Source organism: Xiphophorus couchianus, chromosome 20 (genome assembly GCF_001444195.1).
Source record: "Xiphophorus couchianus chromosome 20, X_couchianus-1.0, whole genome shotgun sequence".
NCBI lineage: Eukaryota > Metazoa > Chordata > Actinopteri > Cyprinodontiformes > Poeciliidae > Xiphophorus > Xiphophorus couchianus.
Window position 1 is genome coordinate 15,767,928 of NC_040247.1, and position 26,466 is coordinate 15,794,393.

The 26,466-nt window shown below is 36.7% G+C and overlaps 3 protein-coding genes across 10 annotated transcripts in view; 1 reads left to right on the plus strand and 2 right to left on the minus strand.

The window, feature by feature from the left end:
* erc2 (ELKS/RAB6-interacting/CAST family member 2) overlaps positions 1 to 8,825 on the plus strand; it is a 51,560-nt gene extending 42,735 nt beyond the window's left edge. For all 7 annotated transcript variants that reach the window (XM_028002467.1, XM_028002469.1, XM_028002468.1 and 4 more), the window contains 4 exons: positions 1,747 to 2,373; positions 2,710 to 2,771; positions 2,872 to 3,111; positions 4,310 to 8,825. In XM_028002467.1, the coding sequence (XP_027858268.1) occupies positions 1,747 to 2,373; positions 2,710 to 2,736 (654 nt within the window). In that variant the 3' untranslated portion in view covers positions 2,737 to 2,771; positions 2,872 to 3,111; positions 4,310 to 8,825. The remainder of the gene's footprint in view (positions 1 to 1,746; positions 2,374 to 2,709; positions 2,772 to 2,871; positions 3,112 to 4,309) is intronic.
* On the minus strand, positions 8,006 to 13,863 carry creld1a (CRELD disulfide isomerase 1a). The gene is made up of 7 exons (XM_028002484.1): positions 13,756 to 13,863; positions 13,415 to 13,452; positions 11,773 to 11,947; positions 11,585 to 11,668; positions 10,893 to 10,988; positions 9,906 to 10,046; positions 8,006 to 9,820 (listed from the first exon to the last, which is right to left on the minus strand). Exons 3-7 carry the CDS (start codon positions 11,945 to 11,947, stop codon positions 9,600 to 9,602), a joined length of 717 nt encoding a protein of 238 aa, XP_027858285.1. The 5' UTR covers positions 13,415 to 13,452; positions 13,756 to 13,863; the 3' UTR covers positions 8,006 to 9,599.
* il17rc (interleukin 17 receptor C) lies at positions 13,132 to 22,436 on the minus strand. Of its 2 annotated transcripts, XR_003593578.1 has the most exons (16): positions 22,306 to 22,436; positions 21,676 to 22,008; positions 21,180 to 21,405; positions 19,670 to 19,776; positions 19,487 to 19,577; positions 19,230 to 19,274; positions 18,645 to 18,760; positions 17,842 to 17,898; positions 17,686 to 17,746; positions 17,380 to 17,594; positions 16,998 to 17,051; positions 16,846 to 16,897; positions 16,616 to 16,711; positions 16,164 to 16,202; positions 13,718 to 16,078; positions 13,132 to 13,414 (listed from the first exon to the last, which is right to left on the minus strand). XR_003593578.1 is itself a non-coding variant. In XM_028002483.1 (15 exons), the coding sequence occupies exons 2-15, from the start codon at positions 21,781 to 21,783 to the stop codon at positions 15,519 to 15,521; spliced, it is 1,821 nt and encodes a 606-aa protein (XP_027858284.1). In that variant the 5' UTR covers positions 21,784 to 22,008; positions 22,306 to 22,436; the 3' UTR covers positions 14,098 to 15,518. The 2 variants fall into 2 exon arrangements, 1 of the variants encoding a protein (XP_027858284.1); XM_028002483.1 differs by lacking the exon at positions 13,132 to 13,414 and having other exon boundaries at positions 14,098 to 16,078; positions 17,380 to 17,588.
* Between the last annotated feature and the right edge of the window lie 4,030 nt (positions 22,437 to 26,466).

Sequence of the window (26,466 nt, forward strand, 5' to 3'; positions counted from 1 at the left end):
AAAAAAAAAAAAGAAGTAAATTGCCACGCAAGTTCTTTTGACCCTCCTGCAGCTCAGGTGGAGTGCAGCAAATGTCACGGTCGGACAGTAGGGACGAGTGTGGTTGTCCCGTTAGACCGTTAAAAATCATGAAAGTGCACATGGGGTCAATGTGACAACGTGCGCACAGAGTAAAAAAAACTCATGGGGTCTAAATGACACCGTCTCTAAAGACCAGGAGAAGGTTAAGAGCAAACCTTATTCTTTCTTTTGTGTTTCATTTGTTATTATCCAGGCCTGTGATTACAGTGTTTTAACTCTGCCTAATGTGTGCTGATGACTACTTGGATCATTTAAATGTGTATTTATTTTGTCTTTCAATACAAGAGATTTCTGCAAGGATTTCTAACTTCTAGCTTGTCCATTTTCTGGAGAAAATGTAGGATTTCTGAGTCCAAATAAACAGAAAAGTTGCTCAGTTCAATTTGCGTCTGCTCTAGTGACACTGACCTAAACTGATGTAAGCACTTGCACCATAAATTTTGGCCTTTTACGTTTCAATTACATATGGATTGCAATTGAAACCAACACAAAGTATCACATAATTGTTAGGTGAAACAACAAGGTTACATACTTTTAAGTATATTTTAGAAAAAAATTCAGTGCAGTATTTTTTTATTTAACTAAGTCTGAGCTACTTCCCTGTGAATCAGTCTTAATATTGAGAGTAAACTTTTATTTAGTTATAACTTTAATCTATTGACTAGTTTCAGTCATAATTTAGTCATCAAAATAGTTTTAGTCTAGTTTTAGTTCACTAACTATGCTAAAATTTTAGTTGATTAAAGCTGCGAGTTTAGTCGACAAAATTATATGTAAAGTGTAAATGCTTTTTGATCAATTCACTTGAATTATTAACACAAAATTAATCATGTTTTTAATCATTTATGACATATTGTTATTGTCTGAACATAGAAAAACAAATTTAATGTCTGTATGTTTTCTGATTGTCAATAATACAAGTTGACCTGCTCTGCCTGGAAATTATATTCAATCAACAAATTACATATTGCATTCTTCATTATTTTTTTTACTGTAAATCATTGTGAATAATGGACAAAATTGTCAGTGTCTATATCTGCAAAGTTGGTAGAGAGATGCCCTAAAAGAATTGCAGTTTAAGTACAGTGAAAGATAAATCTACTAACCAACTTTGGGAAAACTAAATACGAATGTACATCCTGTTTTTTTTTATTTATTTATTTTTTTAAATCGGAAATCTGTACCATTTTCCTTTCACTTCTTTGAGTGACATTGGTGTGTCACATAAAATTTCAGAAAAATGTGTGGCTGTAATGTGAGAAAAAGTAAAAAGGTTTAATTGGTTTGAATTTTGTAAGGCGCTTTCGGATCATCACAGTACATTCAGATCTTTTGGGGTTTTTTATCATCAAAAAGAGATGTGCTTTATATTTTTGAAGAAAATACTTAGCTCCTCTAAGTTATTTTATGTTTATCATAAAATGTGTAATATCCTCATAAGTAGAAAGCAATAAGAAAAACATATGACAGTGTTTGCTGGATTGATAATAGATTATAGAACATTTTGCTAAAGAAAAACTTAAAATGAGTGTAAATTTTAATTAGTTGGATAGATGTTAAAAACCTCAGTATATTCTAAGGTTTTGTGCTTGTTGTCCATTGGTTAGTGTAACGAGATGGTAGCTTGAAACAACAAATCACGATGTAATAATTTTCTTCTTGCAGACACAAAGCAGAATGAAGCTGATAGCTGACAACTATGAGGATGAGCAGTATCATCCACATGCTCCTCACCACCAGCCGCAGCCTCCACATGCCCAGACTCAGCCTCAGCCCCAATACCCCCATCCTCCCCATGCTCAGCAGTCTCCTTATCCACACGCCACACACCCCCAACACCCACAGCACCTGCAACACCCACAAGCCCCGGCACAGCACCCGCATCCACAGCAACCGCAGCCCCAGTATCCTCAACACGCACAACACCCGCAGCACCCACAACACCCTCAGCATCCTCAGCACTCTCAGCATCCTCAGCACTCTCAACCGCTTCCTCAGCACCAACAGCATCCACGTCCCCCACAGCCACAGCACCCGCACCAACAGCACCCACAGCATGTGCAGCAGCACCCACATGGACATCCGGCTCCACAGCACCCTTACCCCCAACACCCACATGGCCCTCCCCCCCAAGGACCTCACCCACAGCATTCCCACCCGCAGCATCCTCAGCACCCTCAGCATCCCCAACATCCACACCATGCCCAGCATCCTCGTCACCCCTCACCTCACCATCGTGGAGGGCCGGCCCGTGGACCGCCACATGCAGGTCACCGTCCCTCTCCAGACCAGGTCAGTGAACACATACTGTGCAAATGACAAAATAACAAAATTGCACATCTTTCATACAATGATGTGCAACACTTTTTAGATCAAAAGTGTTTTCCAGAGTGAAACACAGGACCAACGGACATCCCATCAAAAAACAGTCATTCTGGAAGACACTGTACACGACTAAAGTTAATGTGGGGCAAAACAGCATTTAAAGCAAAAACATGCTGCTCTTTCACTGAGGTTATCATATAAGACATAAGTGATGGTGTAATTTGTGGTAGAGTAAAATCAGTCAGCAGAACTAACAATGTAGGAACTAAATCTGGTCTCTAAGTATTTTCTCTTGCACAACAGGATGACGAGGAGGGCATTTGGGCATAGCTGAGACAACCAAAGCTCTAATGTTGTTTTGAGGGGTAAGTTAAGACCTTTCTGAAGCTGTTTACATTGTATATAGCAAAAACTGAACAATGATGTGTTTTTTACTGTCATACCTGATTATTTCCTCTCATGTAGGAGATTCAGTCACTACTGGAGGAGCATGGCCATCCCAAGATGTTGAAACACCACCCAAATAAACATTTATCACCTTCAGTGAATCAGTACTTCTGAGCAGTGGGACCTTTATTTGTTTGTTTTTTTTGTTTGTTTTTTACTTTTGTCTTTTGTTTTGTTAAGTTTTGCACATTTCTTTCTGAGGAACAGGAGGCGGTACTCAGGTTTTCAGGTCCTGCATGAAGACTGGCAGCTGAGCAGGTAATTAAAATGTGCTTCTGCACATTTGAAAATAAAAACACATAAAGAGGAGACAATAAGTACTGAACATGTCAATGTTTTGCTCAAAAATATGACGATGAAACACCATCACATCCCAGTTAGATGTGATGGTGACACATTCTTTCTCACGACCTCTCTATAAACCCTGACCATTCAAGGAGTCGTCTTCTATAAACTCTGATCTTCAGTTTCAATCATACATGCAGTAGGTCTTAGCCATCGTCTGCAGACTTTATTTCTCTAAATCATCTGATAGTTTTTTGGCAGTGTGGTTGGCATCATTTTCTTGTTGAAAATATTTAGATTCTCATCAAGAATGTTCTAGTCAATCTATCCTTTCATTAGTTATATGAAGTCTATGTCTGAACTTAGGCATAGACTAAGTTCAGACATAGACTTCTGAACTATGTCTGACTGTGCTGACAGTCAAATTTAACCTGTGCTACTATACACAAGGAGTTACATTTTGACATACACAAAATGTCAGATGAGACATTTTGGTCTCATCTGACCAGAAGACCCAAGTATTTTACAAGCTAATCTAAATGCTCTGCAGCAAGCCTCAAACAAGCCTCATTATGCTTTTTTTCAGCAGTGGAGCGTTGTGCAGTGAGTGTGTTTAGAGACCATTAGTCTTAGTGCATTGCCTTTTGTTTTCTTGTAGTCAAATTATTCTGCTAATTCCAGTTCTGTTTATTGTAGTGACTCCTTGTCAGAAATGTTGTGACAGTGTCTTATGTTTTTTCCACTTCTGGATTATGATCATAATTGTATTTGCTGAAACATTCAGAAGTTTAGAAATATGGCCAATTCTAACGGCATCAGTGCATTTTGTAACAATGTGGCTGTAAAGGTTTAAAGATATCTTCTTGCTTTTTCTCTGTATGAAATGTTTCTGCTGTGTTACCTTTGTAATGAGAAACCTTTTTGCAGGACTAAACCAGCTGTGAATTATTTACACTGATATTGAACGGTTATTGTACATTTTCAGCCATTTCTTGACTTTCTTTGCAATCATTTCTTTCATGCGACTCCCCAGTGTTCAACCCACACAACTTAATTTAGTGACTAAATCTTATTTTCTTTGAACATTGGCATGTTCAGTACTTATTTCTCTTGCTGTGTAAGCATAAATATCACATTTCCAACCATACTTTGTTTTTATGTTCCTCACAAGGTGAGGTGAGGGCTTCGCTTTGCGTGAATAGGAAGACCATCCTCCACAGTGTTCACAAATCATCTAAAATGATGCGCTGATGGGAGACACAGAAGACAAATTGCTGCTTTAACGGACATGACTACCACAGTTACCCTGCAGCAGAGGTGTCACAGAAGTCACCTCACCTGTCTATCACCTGCTGAATAACCCCTCTTCATCCTCATAACAGAGAATTTATGATTCTGCCAGTAAAGTTCTTTTTTTCATCAAACCACATCATTTGTTTTAAAATGGTTATCTTGTTGACTGTTAAAGTCAAGCTCTGACTGGCTTCTAGGCCTGACGCTCATCCTCACTGCCCTCCTGACTCACCTAGTGACATCTGACCCCTCCACGTATCTCTAACAACCCTCGGAGCGTCTTCTGGTATCTTTTACATCCAGACAAGTTGTATTTATCTTCGAGGTCTCGTGTTAGGCATTTCTTCCTATTATGATGTCTATCTTGACTAGCATGTCATCAACACATTTAAGTCACTTTAGGTTTTCTGTTGCCATTTTTTGTTGGCACAAGGAAGCACTTTTTGTTCACCTATGGAGCGCCTTGAGTGACTTTCCTGCAGTGTTTCCTTTGCTGCACAAACCTTTGGTTTTGGGGTCTCATTTTTGCCTCAAAGTAGTGGCTCTCCTCAGCATTTTTTTTTCTTCGCATTACCTCATTTTAGTCAGAGATAGTAAAAGAAAAATCAGTCTATGCAGATATCAACATAGAGATAATGCATTTTTATTTTTCCATGTATGTTTGAATTAATTCTAATAGTATTTGACCAATCAGAGCTGCCAAGAGAGTGGTCAGAAGATATTCATTAGATTCTTTTGATTTTCTGCGACTATGCACCTCCTCTGTGTTGGCAGGAACTTTCACTAATGGTGCTTCTGCTGGTGCTCAAACTAAATGGTGTCAGAAGAGCTAATCAGAGCATCTTTTAGTCCTTTTACAGTAGAGGGACTTGGTCCCACAATGGGCTTCATAAGCAACAGTACAAGACTGCTTTGTATATATACTGGTTAAAATTTGGGGGTGGGGAGCCTTTGTGAACAACAATTAAACATTTTCTCCAAATCTATGGCTGCCATTAGCCTCAGAAGAGACTGTGACGCTAAGTAGACGTTTTCTCTGCAGATCTAAGTGGTTCCAGTGACACCCCAGTTTCTCAATGAGTCCTCTCCCCTCTCCTTCATAATCTTCCAGCAGTAGCCTGTGTGACCTCCCCACACATAGTGACTTGTTTTCTCCTACTCAACAAGGTGGCCTGTGCCTCGTAAAATCTGTACACAAAAAATAGATATGCATATATTATACATATAGAGAGAAATCTATAGAGTGTGTCTATATGTGATCAAAAATGTTTAAAACTAATAAGATATAGTATATGGGTTTGTTTTTTTTTCCTTTATGGTTATTTTTCTAACTGGCTCGAGGTCAGAGATACTTTATTTAAAAGTGCTGATGGATGAAATTTTCCTCAGATTTGTACGCTGTGATAAAACCCTTCAGCAACTTAACATTCCCTGTCTGAAAATACAGACCAATCCAGAAAAAGAAAAAACATAAAATATATTAAATAAGGTTCAGAGCGGCAGTTTATGGGAAAGTGTGTCCAAAATTATCTAGCTGTCTAGAAAAGATGCCAATATTACATTCCTTTAAGGGGATAGTTGAGAGTTTTTGAGGAGGGGTTCTGTGGGATTTATATCAGCAGTTGGACATTTTGCTTCAAATGTAGTTTACTGAACAATTTCAGTTTAGATGAAAGGAAATTATTTCCCACTGTAGAGTCAAGATGACAACAGGTCAGATTGGATCCAGTTCCATAGAACTGTTCTGCTCTCTCAAATTAACTTTCAGCAGTATGTGCACTTTCTTATCAATCTGTGCACTTTCTTATCAATCTTTGCATTAACATTGCTTTTATAGTAGATATGGGACAATAGCTTACATGAACGTTTTTTGGTATATATGCAGCGAGCTCTGTTTCCCTGAGGTTCATTAATGATGACATTGCAATTATGTTTGTTAAAATGCAAACAAACAAAAAAACTGTTTAAGAAATTTAGGCAAAACCAATAAGTGGCTCAAGTGAATGCTATTTTATTAATCTTTTTATGCTGCATTATTTTATATGTGATATAAGATGAGTTTTCTATGGATGTTCTATGTAAAACTGAAATTAATGTTACACACAATAAAGATTAGGATAATATACCTGTGCAAGAGGCATTTGGAAAAGGATATTCACAACTTCAGTACTAAATAGTTTTCACATCACGTCAGGGAATGTGATGTCTTTAAAACGGTGTTTTCATGAACCAGTACTAATGTTTTTCAAATAGAGATGCCACTTTTATTTATTTTAAGTATGTTGTCTTTTTTTCACTTGTCTGTCAATACCTATTAATTTGTTTGGACAGCTTTTTTTGCCTTTGTATATGAAATCATCATTTGAAAACTGCATTTTGTATAAATTAAAGTTGCCTTTATTTGTTATTGAGATTTATTAATGATCTAAAACATTAACATGATAGAAAACAAAAACAACGGTAATTTGTAAAAGGATATAAGCAACTTCCGACTGCTGATAACAAACGCCCAGAATTCCACTTTTAAAAATCCCTAACTATGTCTTTAACACTTAATCAACTCAGTTGAAGACCACTTAGCCTGTGGTGACAACTTTAAACAGAGAAAAGTATTTTTTATTTTGTTTTGTAGCTCTCACAGGTAGCAGTGAGATTCCTTCTGCTGCAAGCAGAAGCTTGCACTTGTAAATGAAGACTATCACAATATCCTCCAAGGAGAGGTTTCAGTGACTCTGTCTGGATGCATTTCTCCTATGTGTATTTGTTGTTGTCGTCATGTGAACTGAAGTGGTGATGTGTGTGTGACCGTGACAGCTGATTTAGGTAGAAGAACCATCACGTTGTTACAGTATTATGAGAAAATGAAGCTGACTGTTACTAATGCCCTCCTCCTTCCTCGACCCTCCCGGTGTCTGTGTGTCAAGTGTTGGTTATTGTAAACAAATGTCTCTCCATTTCACCCAAATCTTCTCAAACCAAGGTGATCCAATCTTCATTTTTTTTACATGTGTCATTCCCACTAAAGCAGCTCCCACCATTGAACAAAAACCAACAGGTTGTACAAGACGTTGTTTGTTCGTTTTTGTTTACAAATCTTGATATAAAGGCCTTTTTTATTGTTAGAGAGACAGCGCAAACAGACAGAGGAGCATAAATCCTCACTTCACCATCAGGGGGTACTAATCCTCTATTTTCAGGTCCTTATCTACTGAATACTTGAAGTAGGGAGTTTTCCTACCATGATATAGCATACATTATTTAAACGATAGACAACATGGAACATTTTAATTGTGCCCATGCATGCTGATTTTTACATTACGTGCCAATTGAAGGTGATGGTGTATGGATAATCTACTGTACTCTATGCAGTGATTGCTCTATTGTCGTGTCAAAAAAAAAAATTATCTAAAAATATAATCATTGAAAGCTGAGGAGAAGCCGGAGATTGGGAGATTGTTTCCTGTGCTCAGACTAAAGACTAACAGGCGATTCTTTATCCGTGCCTAGAAGCAGCTGCGTAGATTCACCAGTCATTTTTTAAGGCCTTTAAAAGAACTACAAAAAGCCAACCATATTTTTTCTTTCTTTGCTGCAATAGTCTTTATTTTATTATTTCGTTGATGAAACTGTTTGATTGAACAAATCACTGTGACCAATGGCAGATTTTTTTTAATTATTATTTAATAAAGCAAATGTTGAGTTTTTACTTTTTTATTCATTCAGTTTTGTATTTAAGTTGAGTTTTATTTTTTTTTATCATTTATGCTTACTTAAGAATACCAGTTCGAGACAGTACTATTTGTAATGGTAAATATTTTGAGCTGTACAGTAACAGACCTAGGAACAAAACTCCATGTGTGTCCAGCATGCTGAATGATCACTGGTGTGAACGTGAGCTGATGCAGCATCAGTTCTCATCCATTTCTTGCATCTGCATTGTGCATTGTGACTGTGTGATATTGTGTTGGAGAGTGATGTGTGTCTCACTTACTGTGTCCCCTTAGTAGACAGCCTGTGCAGTTTTGTGAGAGCGCAGCATGTTTTTTTTTTTTTTTTCCAGGTGTGGGGGTGTTGCTGGTATAAATGTATTCAGAAAAAGAGAGCAACGTGCGTGTGTGAGTGCAGATAACAGAATGTGTGTAAGTGTTATCAATGCAAAAGAGACTAATTTATTTAAAAAAAAGAGAACTTTATCAGCCAGTCGTTAAAGAAAAGAAGTGGGCAAGTTTCGAATGACGCATGGATACTATGTAATGTTTTGTTTGTTTGCTTTTTTTAACAATAGGAGGCTGTCCATAGTGCCCCAGTTTGCTATTGTCTGTGCTGTATCAGAATAATACTATTGAGTGTTGGCCAGCTTGTTTATATCCATCAAATAAAGGTGACTTTCTTTCTGTCTTTGTTGGTGATTTAATACTCTGATTTAAAATCAGCGTGCCTCATTTTGTATGCAGCCATTGCTGCCCACAAAAGCAATGGCTGCATAGAGACTATTTTACAAACCATGGAGTTAAAAAAGATTTACATTTCTATAAATACAGCAATAACAGAATAGTGCATTTACATCACTGGCCCAGTAGCCATTTTCTACAGTATGTTTTCAAACCACTGTCACCCTGCAAACACTGGCATAAGCGTCATTGCGCTGGGTGAGTTAGTGAATGACAAGTACACCACATCACAGAGTCTATTTAAAAACGCATAAAGTATCTCATCGATGTGAAAGACCTAATGTATATTTTAAGAATGTATCTCTGAAAAATGTACACACCATGAAGCTGAAGGCTGCCTTCAGGATGATTTGAATACAAAATAAAAAATGTTTAATGTAAATAGTTATGTACAATAATGTAGGGGTATATCTCAAATAAACAATATTATTGTAAACTTCATTTATTTCACTAAATTCTCTAACTGAAACACATTATATAAATCAAGTACATACAATATTACATTAGTCCAATGAAATTATTAATCCAGAAATAATTAAAAGCTGTTTTTTTAAAGCTTGTTTACAAAAGGTGTTTTTAATCGGATTAATGAGGTTCATCAGAACATTGAAGTGTTTCTGTGGCTTGTTTTCCAGAATATATAGCAGTTGTTTCAACCAAATGGATTTATTTTCATATCTGAGGCTGAATGTGTCCTTTTCATTACGATTTGGCGCATTAGCGCCCTTTTAGGATGTTGTTTAAGACACTACCACCCCTGTCTGAGAGCCAGTAACCTGCCATGGCTGCTGCGGCTCCCATGAATATCGATGTGTAGACCAGATCTCCTTTGGCTGCCAGCGTGGCCAAAGCACAAAGCAACACCCCCAAAAACATCTGCTGCAGCACCTCCACTTCATCGTCTTGAAGATCCTCAAAGAGGCCTTTCTCTTGAGCATCTGCAGGAGAGAAAGAGAGTTGTAAGCTTCATTTTCTGTTGTCAACCCAAGTGTTTGAGCGTAAAAAAATCAACATTAGACTCACTGGGCAGCTGCTTTCTCAAACAAACACTGTCCTTCCTGAAGAAGCCTTCAGCACACTGACAGCGGAAAGAGCCTTCTGTGTTGACACAGATCTCGTCCAAACCATGACAGGCAAGTACTCTGTCACCACATTCGTCTATATCTGAGCAAACAAAAACATTTTGCTCATTTATTTGCATGGTTTTGTGTTAATCTTGCTAAAACTCTATGTGAGGATGCTGGAAAAGGAGGTAAATACACTTTTAAAGCTCAGGAAAATACTCAGTAAAATCATACACTGTGGAGTTTGTGAAATGCTACTTTAAAGGGGCAGTAAAATCACCATTTTTTTAGCTTTATGTCATGTTACAATGTGATTCCCTCATCAAAAACATACCTGGAGTGCTGCTATCATTATTTCATGCATGTTTGAGAGATCCTTTAATCCCCCGTGGCAAATATTCAGCTGTGCAAAATGCCTGGGTGGACCTAGTGCCGCTCCTTTTTGGAGCTTCAGTTTCCAAGCGTGTGCCTCTCAGAGCAGCCCTCCCTAGACATCCCCCTCTCAGCTCCTTCAGACTAGCCAGCAACATTTGCAAACACTAGGTGGAACTGTGCATCTGCTGAGCTCATATGTGAGACACTTCTCAGTGAAATGCTGTTAAAAGGTTAATATAGATGTGATGTTGTGATAACTTCCTGAAGGAGGAGTTACAGAAAGAGCAAGAGCTTTTAAAGTGACAGAAACTCAATTACAAAGTCAAATTTCTTTAAGTCATATTTAATACATATAGCATAGTTTAACAACTGAAGTTAACATAGTTATTTGATTGTGCTATCGAATGGCATGCTGTGCCTGGCAAATAATAATACTGCCCCTTCAACTAGAACCAGACTTTTCATTAACTTTTTTTTTTGTCAAAGAATAAATCTACTTGAATTGAAGGTATGATTAAAGAGCATTTTTGCATATTTATCAGAGGCAGTTACTTCTGTTATTCGCACTGACCTAAACACTTGGAGCCCATCAGTTTGTACCCAGGAGCACATTTTCTGCAGCGAGCTGCTCCACCACCCATACAGCCAACACAGGCCACATCACAGCCTGGAAATACAAAAACTTTTCATCCCACTGCATTCTGAGAGGTTACAAACACAGTAAATGAGTGACGACATTCTAAAACATAAATTAATAGGATGGGTTTTGAGGTAAAGACTTTAGAAGCAGTAAAAAAAAAATGTGTTGGCAAATCTTGGCATATATTCATTTTCAGTAAATTAGAGTAATTTAACCTCTCTTGTCAGAATGAAATTACCTTCGAAAGTAACCTTTAGCAGATATACAAAACATTTGTTTTTGAAAATAATTACTAACATGCTGCGCTCTCACAAAACTTTAACAGAAAACATGGAACGAGCGTCACACACAACACTGTGGCAAAACATACTTGCAAGTTTCAGAAAACTGGAAATGTTGCAGATCAACCACGAAGTGGTCCACATATTAATATGTGTATTCAAAACAATGGTAATCACATAGAGCACATTATATTAAAAAAACCGTTGTCCAATATACATTTTTTTTTTCTATGTATGGAAACTTATGGCCCACCCTGTATACAATATGTTTCATATTCTAATTTGCTGAATGGATACTTGCACCCATTCAGTAAATAAAATAAATCCTGATAAAGAACTGACCTCTGCACTGAAAGGAGCCTTCTATATTGAAGCAGTAACTGTTTGGAGAGCAGGAACCCAGCTCAGTGCCACACTCATCGATGTCTGAAACCGACCAAAACAGAAAGACGCTTAACCACCTGAGGTGTTGACAGATACTGTACAAGAAATGATGCTCATATTTATACAAAAAGCTTGGTATGTATTACCTACACATGTGAAATTATAGAGAGCCCATCCAGGCTTGCACTCTTTGCAAAGGTCATTTTCTTGTCCTAAACATTTGCTACAAGCATGCGGGCAGCTGTTGACCTGATGAGCTGCCAGCACGCTGCACAGCCACACAGCTGGCAGCAGCGTTCTCTGTAGCCACTTCTCTTCCATCTGAGCAAGAGATAAACCTGTCAGTGTAACATCTGTTATTAGGAGAAAGGCCTTGACATCCTGGACTGATCACATCTCCATCAAGTGGACAGCAGAACACAAACAATGTCAAAAGTAAGCAAACGCCTGTCAAAATGTCAAGGTTCATGTAGGATCATGTGGCAATTTTTGCATTATACTTGATGTTTACATTTATTCTAGAGCAGGGGTGTCAAACTCCAGTCCTCAAGGGCCGCTGTCCTGCAACTTTTAGATGTGCCTCTGCTGCACCACACCTGAATAGAATAATTAGGTCATTAGCAAGGCTCTGGAGAACTGATCTACACAAGGAGGAGGTCATTAAGCCATTTCATTCCAGTGTTTTGTACCTGTGGCACATCTAAAAACTGTAGGACAGTGGCCCTCGAGGACTGGAGTTTGACACCCGTGTTCTAGAGGAAAGTAATGTTAACATTTTCCTGCATTTTTTTCCATCTGTAGTTATTTTTCCATTTCAAAGTTGTGTATCCAGTCATGTAAAAATAAAGTACATGTCTAGGCAATTTCAGCATAAAACCCTCAAACTTACCACCCAGCCACCGAGTACATTTTGGGTACAAAGTAGCCTAGCTCACAATGGGCTTCTTTGTTTTTAGACTATGTAGGGTGATAATATATAACACATATCAACAAGACTAATTGGACAATTTATGAAGGTAGAATTTTTTTTTTAAATTGAGTGACATAGAAACAAAAATGTGTTTATGTTTGATGTCCTGCTTTTACCCTGAGATGTGCATAAGTAAATAACCATTACTGTAAATACAACTGTCACCCATTTTCAGCCCTTTCTATGTGACACGCTGTTTGTCAGGTTAAAAGTACTTTCTTAAAATAACCTTCACTCTTTATTTTATTGGTCTGGTGTAATTATTCAAATCCTAAGTGTCATGTTTATATTAGATTTAATCAGAAAAATCATCATAACAAAACAGAAACAAAGGCTTGAAAATATGAGTCTGTCATTAGCTACATGTATTAGCAATTTGAGTTCTTGAAAAAAAGTTCAATTTCCAATAATATTTTAATTTATTGAATACTACTGTAATGTCTGGCCAGAAGTTGTACTGTCTTTTTGATTGTAGATTTTAAAATACATGACTTCCATCAGCACCAACACGGAGTAAGACATTTAAATACTTCTAGACATTCTGGGCTCCCCTTTTTTATTTAAGAAATAGATCTTCAATACAGCAATAGTATTTATAACAGTACTTGTAAACAATAGAGTTGCGCAATATAACACAATTGCCTTTGGCTTATCAGAAATTGCATGAAATATATAAATAAAAAACCAGTGCCTACAATTAAAATCTCAAAATAAAGACAAATATTAACTTTCTGCCAAACTGATAGCTAAACAACACACACAGTCAACAGAAAGTGAATTTAAGAAAACACTTTAAGCACAACAGAGCGTCTTTTTACCTCCTCCTTACACAAGTCAAGCACACAATCCAAACGAGATAAATTATACTGTGGGTAAGTTGGACTATGCACTTTCTTTTTTGTGCGTATTTCTTCAAATTGATTTTTAAGCATGTGCATTTAAAAAAAAAAAAAAGAATGACCTCAAGAAGTTAATTTGTTTTGGTAATTCAAGCTTCTAAAGAGAAATCCTGGAAGGTTTAAATAAAATATAAAAAATAAAACTGATAGCTAAACAACACACACAGTCAACAGAAAGTGAATTTAAGAAAACACTTTAAGCACAACAGAGCGTCTTTTTACCTCCTCCTTACACAAGTCAAGCACACAATCCAAACGAGACGCTTTTGACTTGCTACTCTGACTATTTGACTGCGAATCACATCCAAACCACCGAAGGGAGCGGGGCTCGTTGTTATCACTTATATCTCCTAACACCGCCCTCCCGGATCGTCATAAAAACTCTTCACAAACGCATCTCTGAAACTGACACTGCTCTGAACCAATAAGATCCTCTGCAACTGGTTAAGCGCTTTTAGGTCGCAAGTTTATTTTTAGCTAAGTGTGACTGGCTCATATACTGCGCCATGACCAGTAGTTTTATTTTGTTTAAGTTAAAAGACGTGAAGCTTTCTGTTATAGTCTTGTACAGTGTATCATTATTATTATTATTATTATCAATCTTTATATATCGTTTTAAACACTTTAAGAACTTTTTGTGTAAACACTTCAATTTCCCCTTTGCAGGACAATAAAGACTGTTTCTATTATATTACATAATAATAATTTGATTATTATTTACAATTTGAAAAATTTACGATTAGGTTATGTTATAGCTTTGAAGCTAGTATTCATAGATGAGTAAAAAAAATATCCCTATTTACAATTTATTTACAATAAAAATAGAAGCCATAAATTACAATTTACCTGTCTACATATTTATGTGCTTATTGCCCTTCAGATTTATTCATGACGCTGCACGTCACCTGCTTCAGGAACATATTTCAGATTTTCAGCAAAGGATTGAGAGAAGACCAAAACACAGTCTTTCTTTAAAGAAAGAATATTACATTATAACATTATTGTAGCACTGGTTGTGTAACTGAAATGAGGTTCTGTGAAGAGGTTGTAAGCAGTTATTATACTTGTAGAAAATCGTAGTAGTTAATTTAGTATAAATCCAAAATAGTTGGTCCTGGAGGATGAAGCAAGCCCCTTAAAGAAGGGCCAGTAGCAAAGCACACCATCCTGCAACAAATTTAATCTCAAAGTGTCATAACATTTTGAGGGAACGCTAATTTGTTAGGCTTAGACCATCATTATGTTTGCATTGGTGGGTTATTTACACAAAAGCTGGTTTTTAATTACACAGAACGTGAAGGTAAGAGACAGTGTGCCACCAATGACCATCCTGTGTGAAAAGTACAAAAACTGGAGCATGAAAGCATTTTCAGTCAGAGTAGCTGTCATCTATACAAGTAGACTAAAAGTAATAGTACTATAGCTGTTTAAGTACTTAAATGTTTACACATTTCACTTTTTACACAATTAAGAAACTACTTTGACTGAAAAAAATGTGTTTAGCTTTTTTCTCTGTACTAACTTCACACAGGAACATCATTTAAGGCACACTACCTACAACCTTCACTTCCTGGTTAGATAACCATCACCTTCTCTATAAATAACAGGCCAGTACAAAATGAGGACAATTTAAAAGATTCATGAAACAGAAATAATCTAAATTGACCTAGAGGTTTAAAGATTTAAGTTCTTTTAAGATGGCCAAATTCTGTTATGGATTTGGTCTCTGTCAATCAAGTCTTTAGATTTGGTCAATAGAACAAACTAACCTGGCTTTATACTAAATAAAGAACCCAAAATAGTTGTCTGATGCAACTCTAAGATATCTAAGATAACTGCCTAAAATCTGGCACCAGAACCTCACTTTCACAATTCAGGACTACTTCTTTACAAACCAAAGACTGTTCAGTCCAGATAAGCATATCCTTCATGTTGATTCTGCAGCAGTATTTTTTATATGACGTCTTTTTGTAAATTCATCCACGGTGTTTTAACAAAATGGTTTTGATAACCTCCACTTGCTTCAGATATTCCTCCTCCAGCTTATCCTTGTCGTTTCTGCCTCTTCTACAATCAGTTCAGCTGTGAGCGACTGGCTCTGAGAGGGAAGCAGAAACAGAGGAAGCCCTTGAAGCAGCTCTGGAAGTCTCCCGTCGCTGCTGTGACTCTGTGTTTGGTGGGAGTCGATTTTCACCAGAACAAAGCGCTCGGCCACCCTGCCCAGCCTCTTGTGGGCCTGAATGATGAACAATGAGGCCGTAAATAGATCAGAATAAGGTGACTTCATCTGTTGCTGATCCCTTCCTTCTCCGTTGTTGTTCAAGAGGGTCCACTCTTCAGTTTTTTCTAAGGCTTTCTGGGTGAGAACCAGCAAAACCCGACCACCCATGTTGTCCAGCTTCTGGAGTTGGGAGTAGAGCCATGGCAGAGGTCCCATTGTGCATTGATCCTTCCTGCACCACTGATCCACAGACACACTGAAGCCCTGGCTACAGAGCTGGGAACCCAGCAGACAAACTGACTCTGAAACAGTGTCATCCAAATCTGGGGGGCTCAGCAGAACCACATGGCCCTTCCTGCCAACTAGAGAGAAAAAGAAAACTAAATTCAGAGATGTGCTGCATGATTATTAACAAAAGGATTTTACATAGAAAAAAAAAACACTTACTCCTTACGAATCCACCGTGCTGCCAGCTCCACACCCATTCTGCAAAAGTCAGAGTAAATAAGATAAATATACTTGAAGATTTAGCAGAGCTGCTGATTGAATATCTATATTTCTTATATTTGATGCTTCAAAAAGTATGACGCAAAGAGGTTTTAAAATCTAATAAACATGGCGTGGTTTATAGGGCAAATGAAAGGAGCTTTTGACAGATGTGCTGGGGGCAAATTCCAACACAAACACTCAATGCTTTATCATAAAGTTATAAATTATACTGTGGGTAAGTTGGACTATGCACTTTCTTTTTTGTGTGTATTTCTTCAAATTGATTTTTAAGCATGTGCATTTAAAAAAAAAAAAAAGAATGACCTCAAGAAGTTAATTTGTTTTGGTAATTCAAGCTTCTAAAGAGAAATCCTGGAAGGTTTAAATAAAATATAAAAAATAAAACTTACTCTTCACATAATCACGCAGGAAATGAATCATTAATGCTGTCAGACAACCAACCAGCAAAACACCGACAATCAGGAGAGTCCAGCGCCATCTGCTAGCTGCAATAGAAACAGGTTCAAAAATAAAGTTTTTACAAAATTTTCAAATAAAAAACGTTGTGGCTGAATTGTAAAAGAAAGGAAAGAAACACCATCCTGCTACCAGAATTAGCAGCTAAACTTTTCAAACTTACTGTCAGACGTGCAAAATGGACCAAATTCCTGATGTGTTCTGTTTATTTTCACCTTCACAAATAATTAAAAATAGTTGAGTTATTAAACACTGCTAACTGAGCATGTTTGCTTTATGCAGATATTTGACTGGAGGGCTTGTGTAAATATTTACCATAACACACTGGGAAATGCTTTCATCAACGTTTTCAAATGCTCCTTGTTTTACCTGCAGGGTACACAAAAGTAAAGTATTAGTCATACTTTGCATTTGACAATGTTCCAGAGCTTTGTTTACAATATCACTAGTTATTTCAGATTTGAATTTCCAGGAGGTATGCAACTAATGGCGCTCATGATGTTTGCAATGTTATTGTTAGAATTTTGTACAAATTTAAGCACTAAAAGTATTTAATGAATTCAAATAAGAAATGAGCAAGAACGATACAGGGGAAAAAAATAATTTAATTAGGCCAAAAACTGGTGATGATATATTTTGCTTTTTAAAGAAAGACAAAGAAATACAACACTGTTGATGTACTTAATGCTGTTCTTACCCAAAGTCCCATACTGTTTTGTTTCCAGTTGCTCACACCAGCAAGATTTTCGCTGCTGCTCGGTTTGAGACAAAGCGACACTTCACCATCCAGCCTGCAGGGGGCAGTGAGGTTCCATAAAAGCACTGTGTTTCTGTCACCCATTTTGCTCAGGCGCACATTCACCGAGACGTTTTTCGACATTAAGTGTTGTAAAGGAGGTGGCGATCCTTTAACTGACAAAAAAAGACATTGTTACAAATGATTTACCCTCCTCTGCTTAATGTTGTGAAAAGGATGAGAAACATTTCAAAAAGACAATGTTACCTATTTTGTCAAAGTGGCATAATTGAGAACGCACAGCTCCCTCATCATCTTTATCCCATACCTAAAGATCACAAATACACCAAAGCATGTCATTAAATTAGTAAAAACAAGAGTAACTATTGATATCTCATGGTTTAGGCAAAATAATAAGAGAACCTGTATGCACATGCAAGGTGCCACAGAATGAATGGGGATGGTGGTCTGGGCCAAACTCTATTCAGGAACAGAAATAAACAACATCACAGTGTTAATGAGAGCCGGTATTGTAGTCTGGGCTACACCAAACGTTGAATTTGCTGATTCAGTTTTGCAACTATTCATATTATTCACACAGCATTTGGGGGACTTAAAACAAATCAACACAGAAGCTGTCCATCCAGTTTGACAGTACCTGAGCTTTCAAGTCTAGATTACACCCTGGTAGTAGACAGATGCTCTAGAGTCTTTTAGAGGATATTTGTAAAATATATATATATATATATATATATATATATATATATATATATATATATATATATATATATATATATATATATATATATATATATTCTGTTTATTCTTTCATGTCATAGTCATGTCCTACTTTGTTTTGGTCTAATATCAAAAAATTGAACAAAATGACAAAATGTGAAAAGGTTGAAAAGTTTAGTCTTCAAAAACAACATGTTTATCAGAATTGACACTAAGCACAAAACTGAAAACCAAATAATAACCAAAGTAATTATTTTTTCTAATTGCTTTGGTTAAAATGTCTAAAATGTACTTCAGCTTTGTTATTCTGCTTTTTGTTCAACAAGCCTGAATGAATTATGAATGAATAAATCTGATTATTTTTATTTTTTGGATATATTACTACTAATATTTCCTAAACATTACTTTGACAATTTTTCCTTAAGACTTTACACATATAGTCCCAATCCCATCCTGTAACTGAACCCATTCATAAAGGTAACACTAACCAGACAGCGTCCGTTCTCCTCGTATTTGATGCAGAGTGAGGGACGGGAATTGTTGCCCTCAATCAGCAGCTCAACATAATTTTCCTTGAAAACTGGATCGATGCGGAACTTTGGCACTGAAACATTGAAAATAAAATATTGTCATGTTTTCAAACATGCTCTGGAAAAAATTTAAGAGGCCTCTTAAAATGATCAGTTTCTCTGAATTCACTCTTTATAGGTAAATGTTTGAGTAAAATTAACATTATTATTTAATTCTATGAACTACTGACAACATGTCTGAAATTACAAGCAAAAGATTTTGGATTCATTTACAGAATATGAGAAATGGTCAAAATAACGAAAAAGATGCAGAGCTTTCAGACCTTAAATAATGCAAAGAAAACCAATTCATATTAATTTAGAAACAACAATACTAATGTTTTAACTCAGGAAGAGTTCAGAAATCAATATTTGGGGGAACAACCATGAGGTTTTCAATGGGGTTCAGTACATGGTCTCTTCATTTTTCTCCAAAGCTGTATATGTTGTACAAAAAATAAAAACTTAATTTCAGTTAATGTTTGATTTTTCTGTTTTGTTTACCTGGACACATGGGTATGCGTTGCTGGAAGGATTCCTGGGAACACACTGTGGACAAAGAGAAACGTGTATCATATTGCTGAACATGTTTTGACCTGTTGCTCAAAGGAAATCATCCGGTTCCTTGTTATGCAATTGAAACTTGGTGGTGAAACAATGCCCTCACAAGTATTGCTACATACTAACTGTTTATTTCAGCTTACATTTTGACATAAACTGAAATAATAATAAAATAAAGTATTAAGTGTCTAACACTGTACCATTCAGTTCCGAAGGTGCATCAAGTCGTATGTTGGGGTAAACGGTTATTTGGCTTCCAAAATGAAACTTGTCTGTGATCACAATGGTTATCTGTCAAGATCACACATGTACAAAAAATCTGTGAACGAGGTGCTTAAGTTTAAACTCTTCAGCCGTACAAACTGCGTGGAAATTTACAGTACCTTGCTACTGTTCTGGTGAGCAAGAGTGGTGTAATTAACTGTAAACTCCACCTTCTTGCATCCGGGCATGGTGCTGGCTGGATCATGGTAACATGCCATCACAGAAGCTATTGCAACAGAAAAACCACAGCGAAGGTGAGGCAATGAAAGGACTGAGACAGCAGTGAAACAACTGATATCTCAAAAAACAACTTCTGCTTTTTTCTTTTGTTTGTCTAATATGTGGGAAATGAATATTAAGAACAAAAGTAAAGTTATCTTTTTTTTATTTGCTGACATGCTGTAACTCAATCATTCTGATCTATCATTTTCAAACATCAATTTACTCAGTTTCAGAGTTGACACATAGAGAGGGCCCATTTTATGTAATTTCTCTTTGAAAACCAGATTTAAACTCTCTGAGAGTCATCAACTTTGTCTCTATCCAAATGTAGATATTATAATTATACTTGATTATTTGACTGGTTGCCACCTGGATTTGAAAAATCCAGTTTGCAATCAACAAATGTTTTGCATGCCACTTGACTCCAGAACTGATCTCAGAAATAGTCATCTTACACCTTAGGTGTTGTCTTTGACAATTAGCTGAAAATTGCCTCACTGGAAATGACAATTACCAGTTTCTTTTAATGATTTACCTACTGCTTGTCGTTGCAGATCTCTTACAATAAAAGTGGAAGATATTACTAATTAACTTTTACAAGACGTGTCAGTGGTTCCCCATGATGTCCCTCATGTTCAGATTTGTCTCTGTTCCAGTTCACCTGATTGAAATTATTATATTACGTCCTCAAAATGCCATGTAGGCCTGTTAATAATTTCGTAGTAGTCTCATTCTCAAACCACCACAGTCCCAGACCGAGACCATCTTGGTTTTAAATAATTTTTATGTTTTTAATTTACCTGTTTATCCATTTTTAACATTGTTGTACTGTTGTATTGTTGTACTGTACTGCCTGTATTTTATGTTGATCTGCTTAAAGTTTAATCAGTAAGACATTTATAACAAATTTATGTCAGATCATGATTTCTTGATTAATGACAAGTTGTCATAACAAAAACATTTTGAATAATGTCAACTTTGTATTAAAAGTGTCATGATTTACCGAATGACACTTTATGACAACAGTCATAAATATTCATGAAGACTTACTCATGTTCATGACAGGTTGTTATGCCATGTTTATGACTGTCTTGACATGTCTTATTCACAGCCCGTCAAATAAAATGTTACTGAAAAAGGTTCTTTTGATGTGTTTAAAACTTGTAGCCAACCTTAAAAGCATTTGGCACATTGCAATCTAAGTTAACCCTTTTTTTGTCGAGTTGTTGTGAAATAAAAAGCAGCAATTATTATTATTGTTATTTTAATCCAAGAATAGAGATTGGTATATTATTGTTACTCAAGGACAAATTGAACATGTTTGCAAATCATGCAAACATGTTGCATGATCTGCAACATGTTTGCAGATGTTGCAGATCATAGCAAAGGGGTTAAATAAAACCTTACATCTCTCAAGTGTTGTGTCCTCATTGTCATCTTCCTCATCAGTGCCAGAGTGGTTGTCGTTTTCCACATCTTTATCCATAGGGATGTTGCTGATTTCTGTCTCTAGCACAAGACAAAGTGTACAGTTTCTTTCGGCCTTACAGCAGAGCTTGAAAGATGCTTCAAACTGAACATGGTTGTCGTTTTGTTCATAAAGACCGTTTCTGATGGTGCAGTCAGAAAATGCCTTGAAAAGAGACAATTGAGAGGAAGAGATGTATGTTTAGTCAATAAAACTAAACAGACAGCAAATTTTGTTTGTTCTGTTAATAACACTGCTGTAGGGCAACATGCTAGCAGATGGTTATATCTTGCTATCAGTTTTTGATTACTTTTTTTAATGAAACAGTTTATCTGTGACAAGGGAAATTAAAAGTCGAAGGCAGCTATGCCGACAGTAAAAGGAAATTAAAAAGTGTCATCTTGACTGTCATCCAAGCGCTACTTCACAAAATACCTGTTGGCAAATAACTGCATCCCTGTCATATTTTATGAACTCCAAGCCGCAGGCTGACGAACACAGGCTGAAGACGATGCACCAGAGGGAAGATTTGAAAAGAAACATTTTGCATCAAAGCTCCATATATGAGGCCTACAGCATATTTCTGTACAGACTGTTTTCCAGCAGCCTAGTCTGGCAGGTGCACTGTTGCTCTCCTTGTGATGTTTTTGGGGGGGGGGGGATTGTAATAAATTAACTTGCAATAGTCCTGGCAGAAGTTGCTATGGAAGCAGTGAACCGAGACAAACAGACTGAGGCCGTGTCCTGGGTTTCAACTCTGTTTACAACCTGAGAAAGAATAAAGAAGAGACACATATTATGCTACTTTGTTTATTTTTCTTGAACACACACAGCAATATATTGAACAGAAAACCTATGTGTTCTACGACTAAAACTTTGTCACTTATTAAGTTTACACGTTATCCATCTAAGGCCATTTATCCACTTAAAACTCATATAGAAAATTCCAGCAAATAATCTATGTGATTGGGAAAAACAAAAAAAGAAATAGGTAACGAGTCAATGTGAGTTTAACACTTGAAATCAAATCAGGAAAGTTATCTTGTTTAAATATCTCTTACTTACTTTGTTTAGAAATCCATGATAAATGAGATTAATATTTCCACAGTCTGTCAAACTCCTTGCAGCTCCAACAAGAAACTAGCGAGTTAATGACTCATAAGAAATGTGCGCCACGGAACATGTTGCTCTTCTGACTCAGAATATGCCCCACCTCTTTTCTCTCTCACCTCTCTTTCTCCCTTCACTCTCTTTTCATGATCCTGTTTCTGATGAAGCGTCACCTTATCCTGGAACTTCCTGTTTGTCTGTCTTTATTCTTACAGAGTCATAAGGGTTAAAGTCCACAAGTACAAAAATGGGTTAATTTGTCTGTTTTTTTGTGTGTGTTCTAGTAATCGGCGTCTCATATGGGGTTTGTGAACAGTGGGTAGTCTGTTTCCTCCTTACTTGGTAATCTGTCTCCTGACAAACAAGTTTATCGTCCTCATTCTTAAGAAAGCACATACCTTTGAGCCTAACTATGAGGCGGTTTGTTGACTGGGGAGTGTGCCAGAGGTTGCTCAGGAGCACCTGCCTTCTGTAGGAGCTCAACTGGTCTGACCACTTTGAATCAAATGCAAAATAATATTCTCCTCTATGGAAATGACCATGTAAATACTTAATGTTTAGTTTTGATGGTGTCTGGATATGTCACTTTTAGGAGATGGAGATTTTTTAATACAGTGCAGCCAGGGTGCCGGGGGTTACAGATTTTTAAATGACTACTGTAATTTCTAACTTATAGATTAGATATTTACTTTGTTTAGTCAACCCTGACAAAATATGAAATGTAGCATAACAAGCTCCTCCTACAGTTTGAGAGATCTTAACAAAAGGCCCTTTATTCCTCTTTATTCCTTTATTTGCATAATAGTTTGTTCAAGCCACTTCAATTTTCACATCTATATATATATAGTATATACATATATATAGATGTACATATAAAAACTGATATGTGTGGGTTATTTTGTGAGTAATTTGCATGTTTTAATTTTACATTTGCTTTGTTTATTTGGTTTTAATTAAGCTTGCTGTGATATTTTTAAATTTAATTTTGCTATGTTATATTTATTTTTTATTCTTCTGAGGTTGCTGTGTTGCATGTTTTGCTTATTCCTATTGTGCATTCTCCCATGATTACCTAGTTTTCATTCCTAGTTCAACTAGATGTCGTTGCTGGTTTATTTGAATTTCTGTCCACTTAAATCATTTGCACCACTTGCTAATAATTTAAATGATCAAACAAAGATGACTCAGAGCCCAGTTAGATTTTGGTCGGCCCTTTCTTATGAATACATATTTGACCTACACAATTCCCTTGTAGCTCTGACTGAATGTTTGTGGTTGTTGTCTTCCTGCAAGGTGAACCTCTCCCTCAGTGTGAAATCTTTTGCAGCTTCTAAAAGAACCAGTGTCCAACTTCACAGTCCCTTGCTAAAGAAAAGACCCAACCAGTTGGCAGAGACCCAGACAGTAGGGATCCGTCCTGTAGTCAGTAGGTTGCTGGTTTGAACCTTTGTTCCATTCGTCTCAGTCACCATTGTGTCCTTGGGAAAGACACTTCCCCAACCTGCTGATGGTCAGAGGGCCTGGTGGCTCCGGCGCATGGCAGCCAACCATTCTAAACCAGGGAATCTGTGGATACATTGTAGATTACTGCCATCAGTGTATGGATGTGTGCATGAATAGATGAATGTCTGAATGTAGTGTGAAGTGTTTTGGAGACCTCAGACTTGATTTAGAGATTTATAAGTTCAGGCCATTGTAGCATTTCAGGCTGATGTGTTAGTTTTCAGCAACATATTACATGTTGTTTGTCAGAAATTCAGATTTTGGTCTTACACCAAAGCCCTTTTCTCCACAGGTTTACTCCATCACATAGCTGGTTTATGTCCACCTGCAAACATGATCTCCTTTGCCCTTTTTTCAATAGATGTGATTTTTTTGTGCAACTTCTCCATAAGGATCAGACTTATTCCACCTACAGATGATGGATTCAATGGTGCTACTTCATATGTTCCAAGCTTGAAATTTTGTTTTATAACCTAATCCCTTAATCTGTCTGCTGTGCTCTTTGGTCTTCATGATGCTGTTTGTTTATTGATATTTATAACAAACGTCTAACACCTTCATAGAACATTTGTACTAATACCAAGATTAAATCCTATACTGCTTTTTATTTCAGTGTCAAACTAAAGTGGAAAAATACAACACACATTTCAGTTTATTTTGTAAAAAAACCCCTTAAAAATCATGTGTTGTTTTCCTTCACGTACAAAACTACACTTACATGTAGCATACATCATACAAAATAAATGTATCTGTTGTTCTTTTGCTTAAAATCTCAGATTAATAAGAGTTTAAGTTTGTGACTGAAAGAAATTGTAAAAACTGGTTTGGGAGGTATGAGTACTTTTCCAAGTACTCCGTACTCTGTACATTTAGGATGTTTTATTACCGTAGAGCTAACAGTGGAGAACAAACTAAAACACTATTGAGAAGCTGCATGAGGCACTGTTCAAACATTATATTGTTTAAATTTCTGTTAGACATAAAGAGATGTGCCTGAAGGCATTGCAATTCAGAACAAACATCATATTATTCTCAGAAACTTGCCTTTGCTTTCACTTTTGATAGTGGATTGACAACTTGTTTGCTGCTTGTAGTTCAAGGTTGCATTTCCTGCATTCTTTAAAGATTGCGAAGCTCAGCACCTGGTCGATAATCAGTCTAAATTACACAAAAGCCTCAATGCTACTTGTACTGTATGTATGACTTTGTCAAGGCTTTCTGCAGTAATAGTCTTGTTTAAGCTGTTTGTTACGCTGTTTATTCTTCTATGGCTTTAAATTTCTACAGGTTCTTCAGGTAATTTGCAAAAAAATACTTTGCCACATGTTATTTTGACATTTCCTGTTTATTTTGACCTATGCAAACAGAACAAACAGAACAATGGGGAAATCATTCAGGGATGTCCTTCCAAGTGGCAACACTGTAGTCAGTGACGGGTGAGTCACAAGAGAATGAGGAAAGGGTACATTTACTTTCAATCAACATGCAAAATACTTTTAAAATGTACAAAATATAAATGTAAATTGCTGTGGAGAACTCAAGCATGAACAAGAGGTAAAGTTTTACTGAACTTTATCTCTTGTAAAGTTCAGTAAAACTTTACTGAACTCTGAATGTTTGTGCTCTTGCATCTGGTTGATTTAATGATGAACCAAGACTGCAGAGGACACAAGAAAATTGAAACAAAGCACATGTGGACTTCAGAAATAATCTTATTTATCAAAAGTGTTTAAATGTTGTTGGCCCACCTTTTAGCTGCAGTAGAATCAACTCTTCTGTTGTAGTTTATGAATGGGAATTTCTGACCGTTCTTCCTGAAACCAATTTGTGAGGTCAGACAGTGATGTTGGATGAGAGGCCATGGCTTCACTCTGATTGAAATTCAACAATATACAGGCCAGTTAAATTTTTCCACCCAAATTTCATGCTCCCATTTGGTTGGGAGCATGAAATGTCTTGTTATGCTGAAGTGTAAAATTGACTTTTTTGAGCTTTACATCATGCTATAATGTTATCCCCTCATCAAAAAACATACATGGAGTGTTGCCTTGATTCTTTCATACATGTTTGAGAAATCCTTTAATTTCCCATAGCAACCATTTAGCTGTGTGTAAAATATCTGGGTGGATCCTGCACCGTTTTTGAGGTGCAGCTCCTCATCTGAGCTGCAGTTTCCAAGCCTCCTGAAGGAGCTGCTGGCTAGCTCCTTCAGACTAGCAGGCAGCAAATGGCAAACAACTGGTGGACCTGTGTATCTGCTGAGCTTATGGCATAAGCTACTTCTCAGTGTAAATCTGGTAAAAATGTTGTTAACAAGTTAATAGATGTCGTAATGACTTCCTCAAGGTGCAGTTTCACAAAGAGCAGGAGTTTTAAAAGAGGCAAAGGCCCAACCTAAGGTGGTAAATCAGGAAGTAAAATTTTTTTAAGTTTTTCAACAATTGAAGGGAAAACAGCTACTTGATTAAAACATATACAGTAATACTGTAATACTTTTGTTGAAACTGAGGGCATAAGCACAATTCCTGAAAGATGCAAAAGTAATTCTCCTCATCAAATAATTCCTTTCTGACTTGGCATTTCTTCAACAAAATTTCTATAACACATGTATTC

What these genes read in the sequence shown, in the direction of transcription:
- il17rc (XM_028002483.1), bottom strand. Translation starts at nt 21,783, where the DNA reads ATGTTTCTTTTCAAATCTTCCCTCTGGTGCATCGTCTTCAGCCTGTGT. An exon ending in CTCACCAGAACAGTAGCAAG is followed by an intron (nt 19,578 to 19,669) that starts GTACTGTAAATT and finishes TGATCTTGACAG; the next exon opens with ATAACCATTGTGATCACAGA. An exon ending in CACCTTGCATGTGCATACAG is followed by an intron (nt 17,747 to 17,841) that starts GTTCTCTTATTA and finishes TGTGATCTTTAG; the next exon opens with GTATGGGATAAAGATGATGA.
- creld1a (XM_028002484.1), bottom strand. Translation starts at nt 11,947, where the DNA reads ATGGAAGAGAAGTGGCTACAGAGAACGCTGCTGCCAGCTGTGTGGCTG. An exon ending in CTATAATTTCACATGTGTAG is followed by an intron (nt 11,669 to 11,772) that starts GTAATACATACC and finishes GGTCGGTTTCAG; the next exon opens with ACATCGATGAGTGTGGCACT. An exon ending in TTTGAGAAAGCAGCTGCCCA is followed by an intron (nt 9,821 to 9,905) that starts GTGAGTCTAATG and finishes TCTCTCCTGCAG; the next exon opens with ATGCTCAAGAGAAAGGCCTC.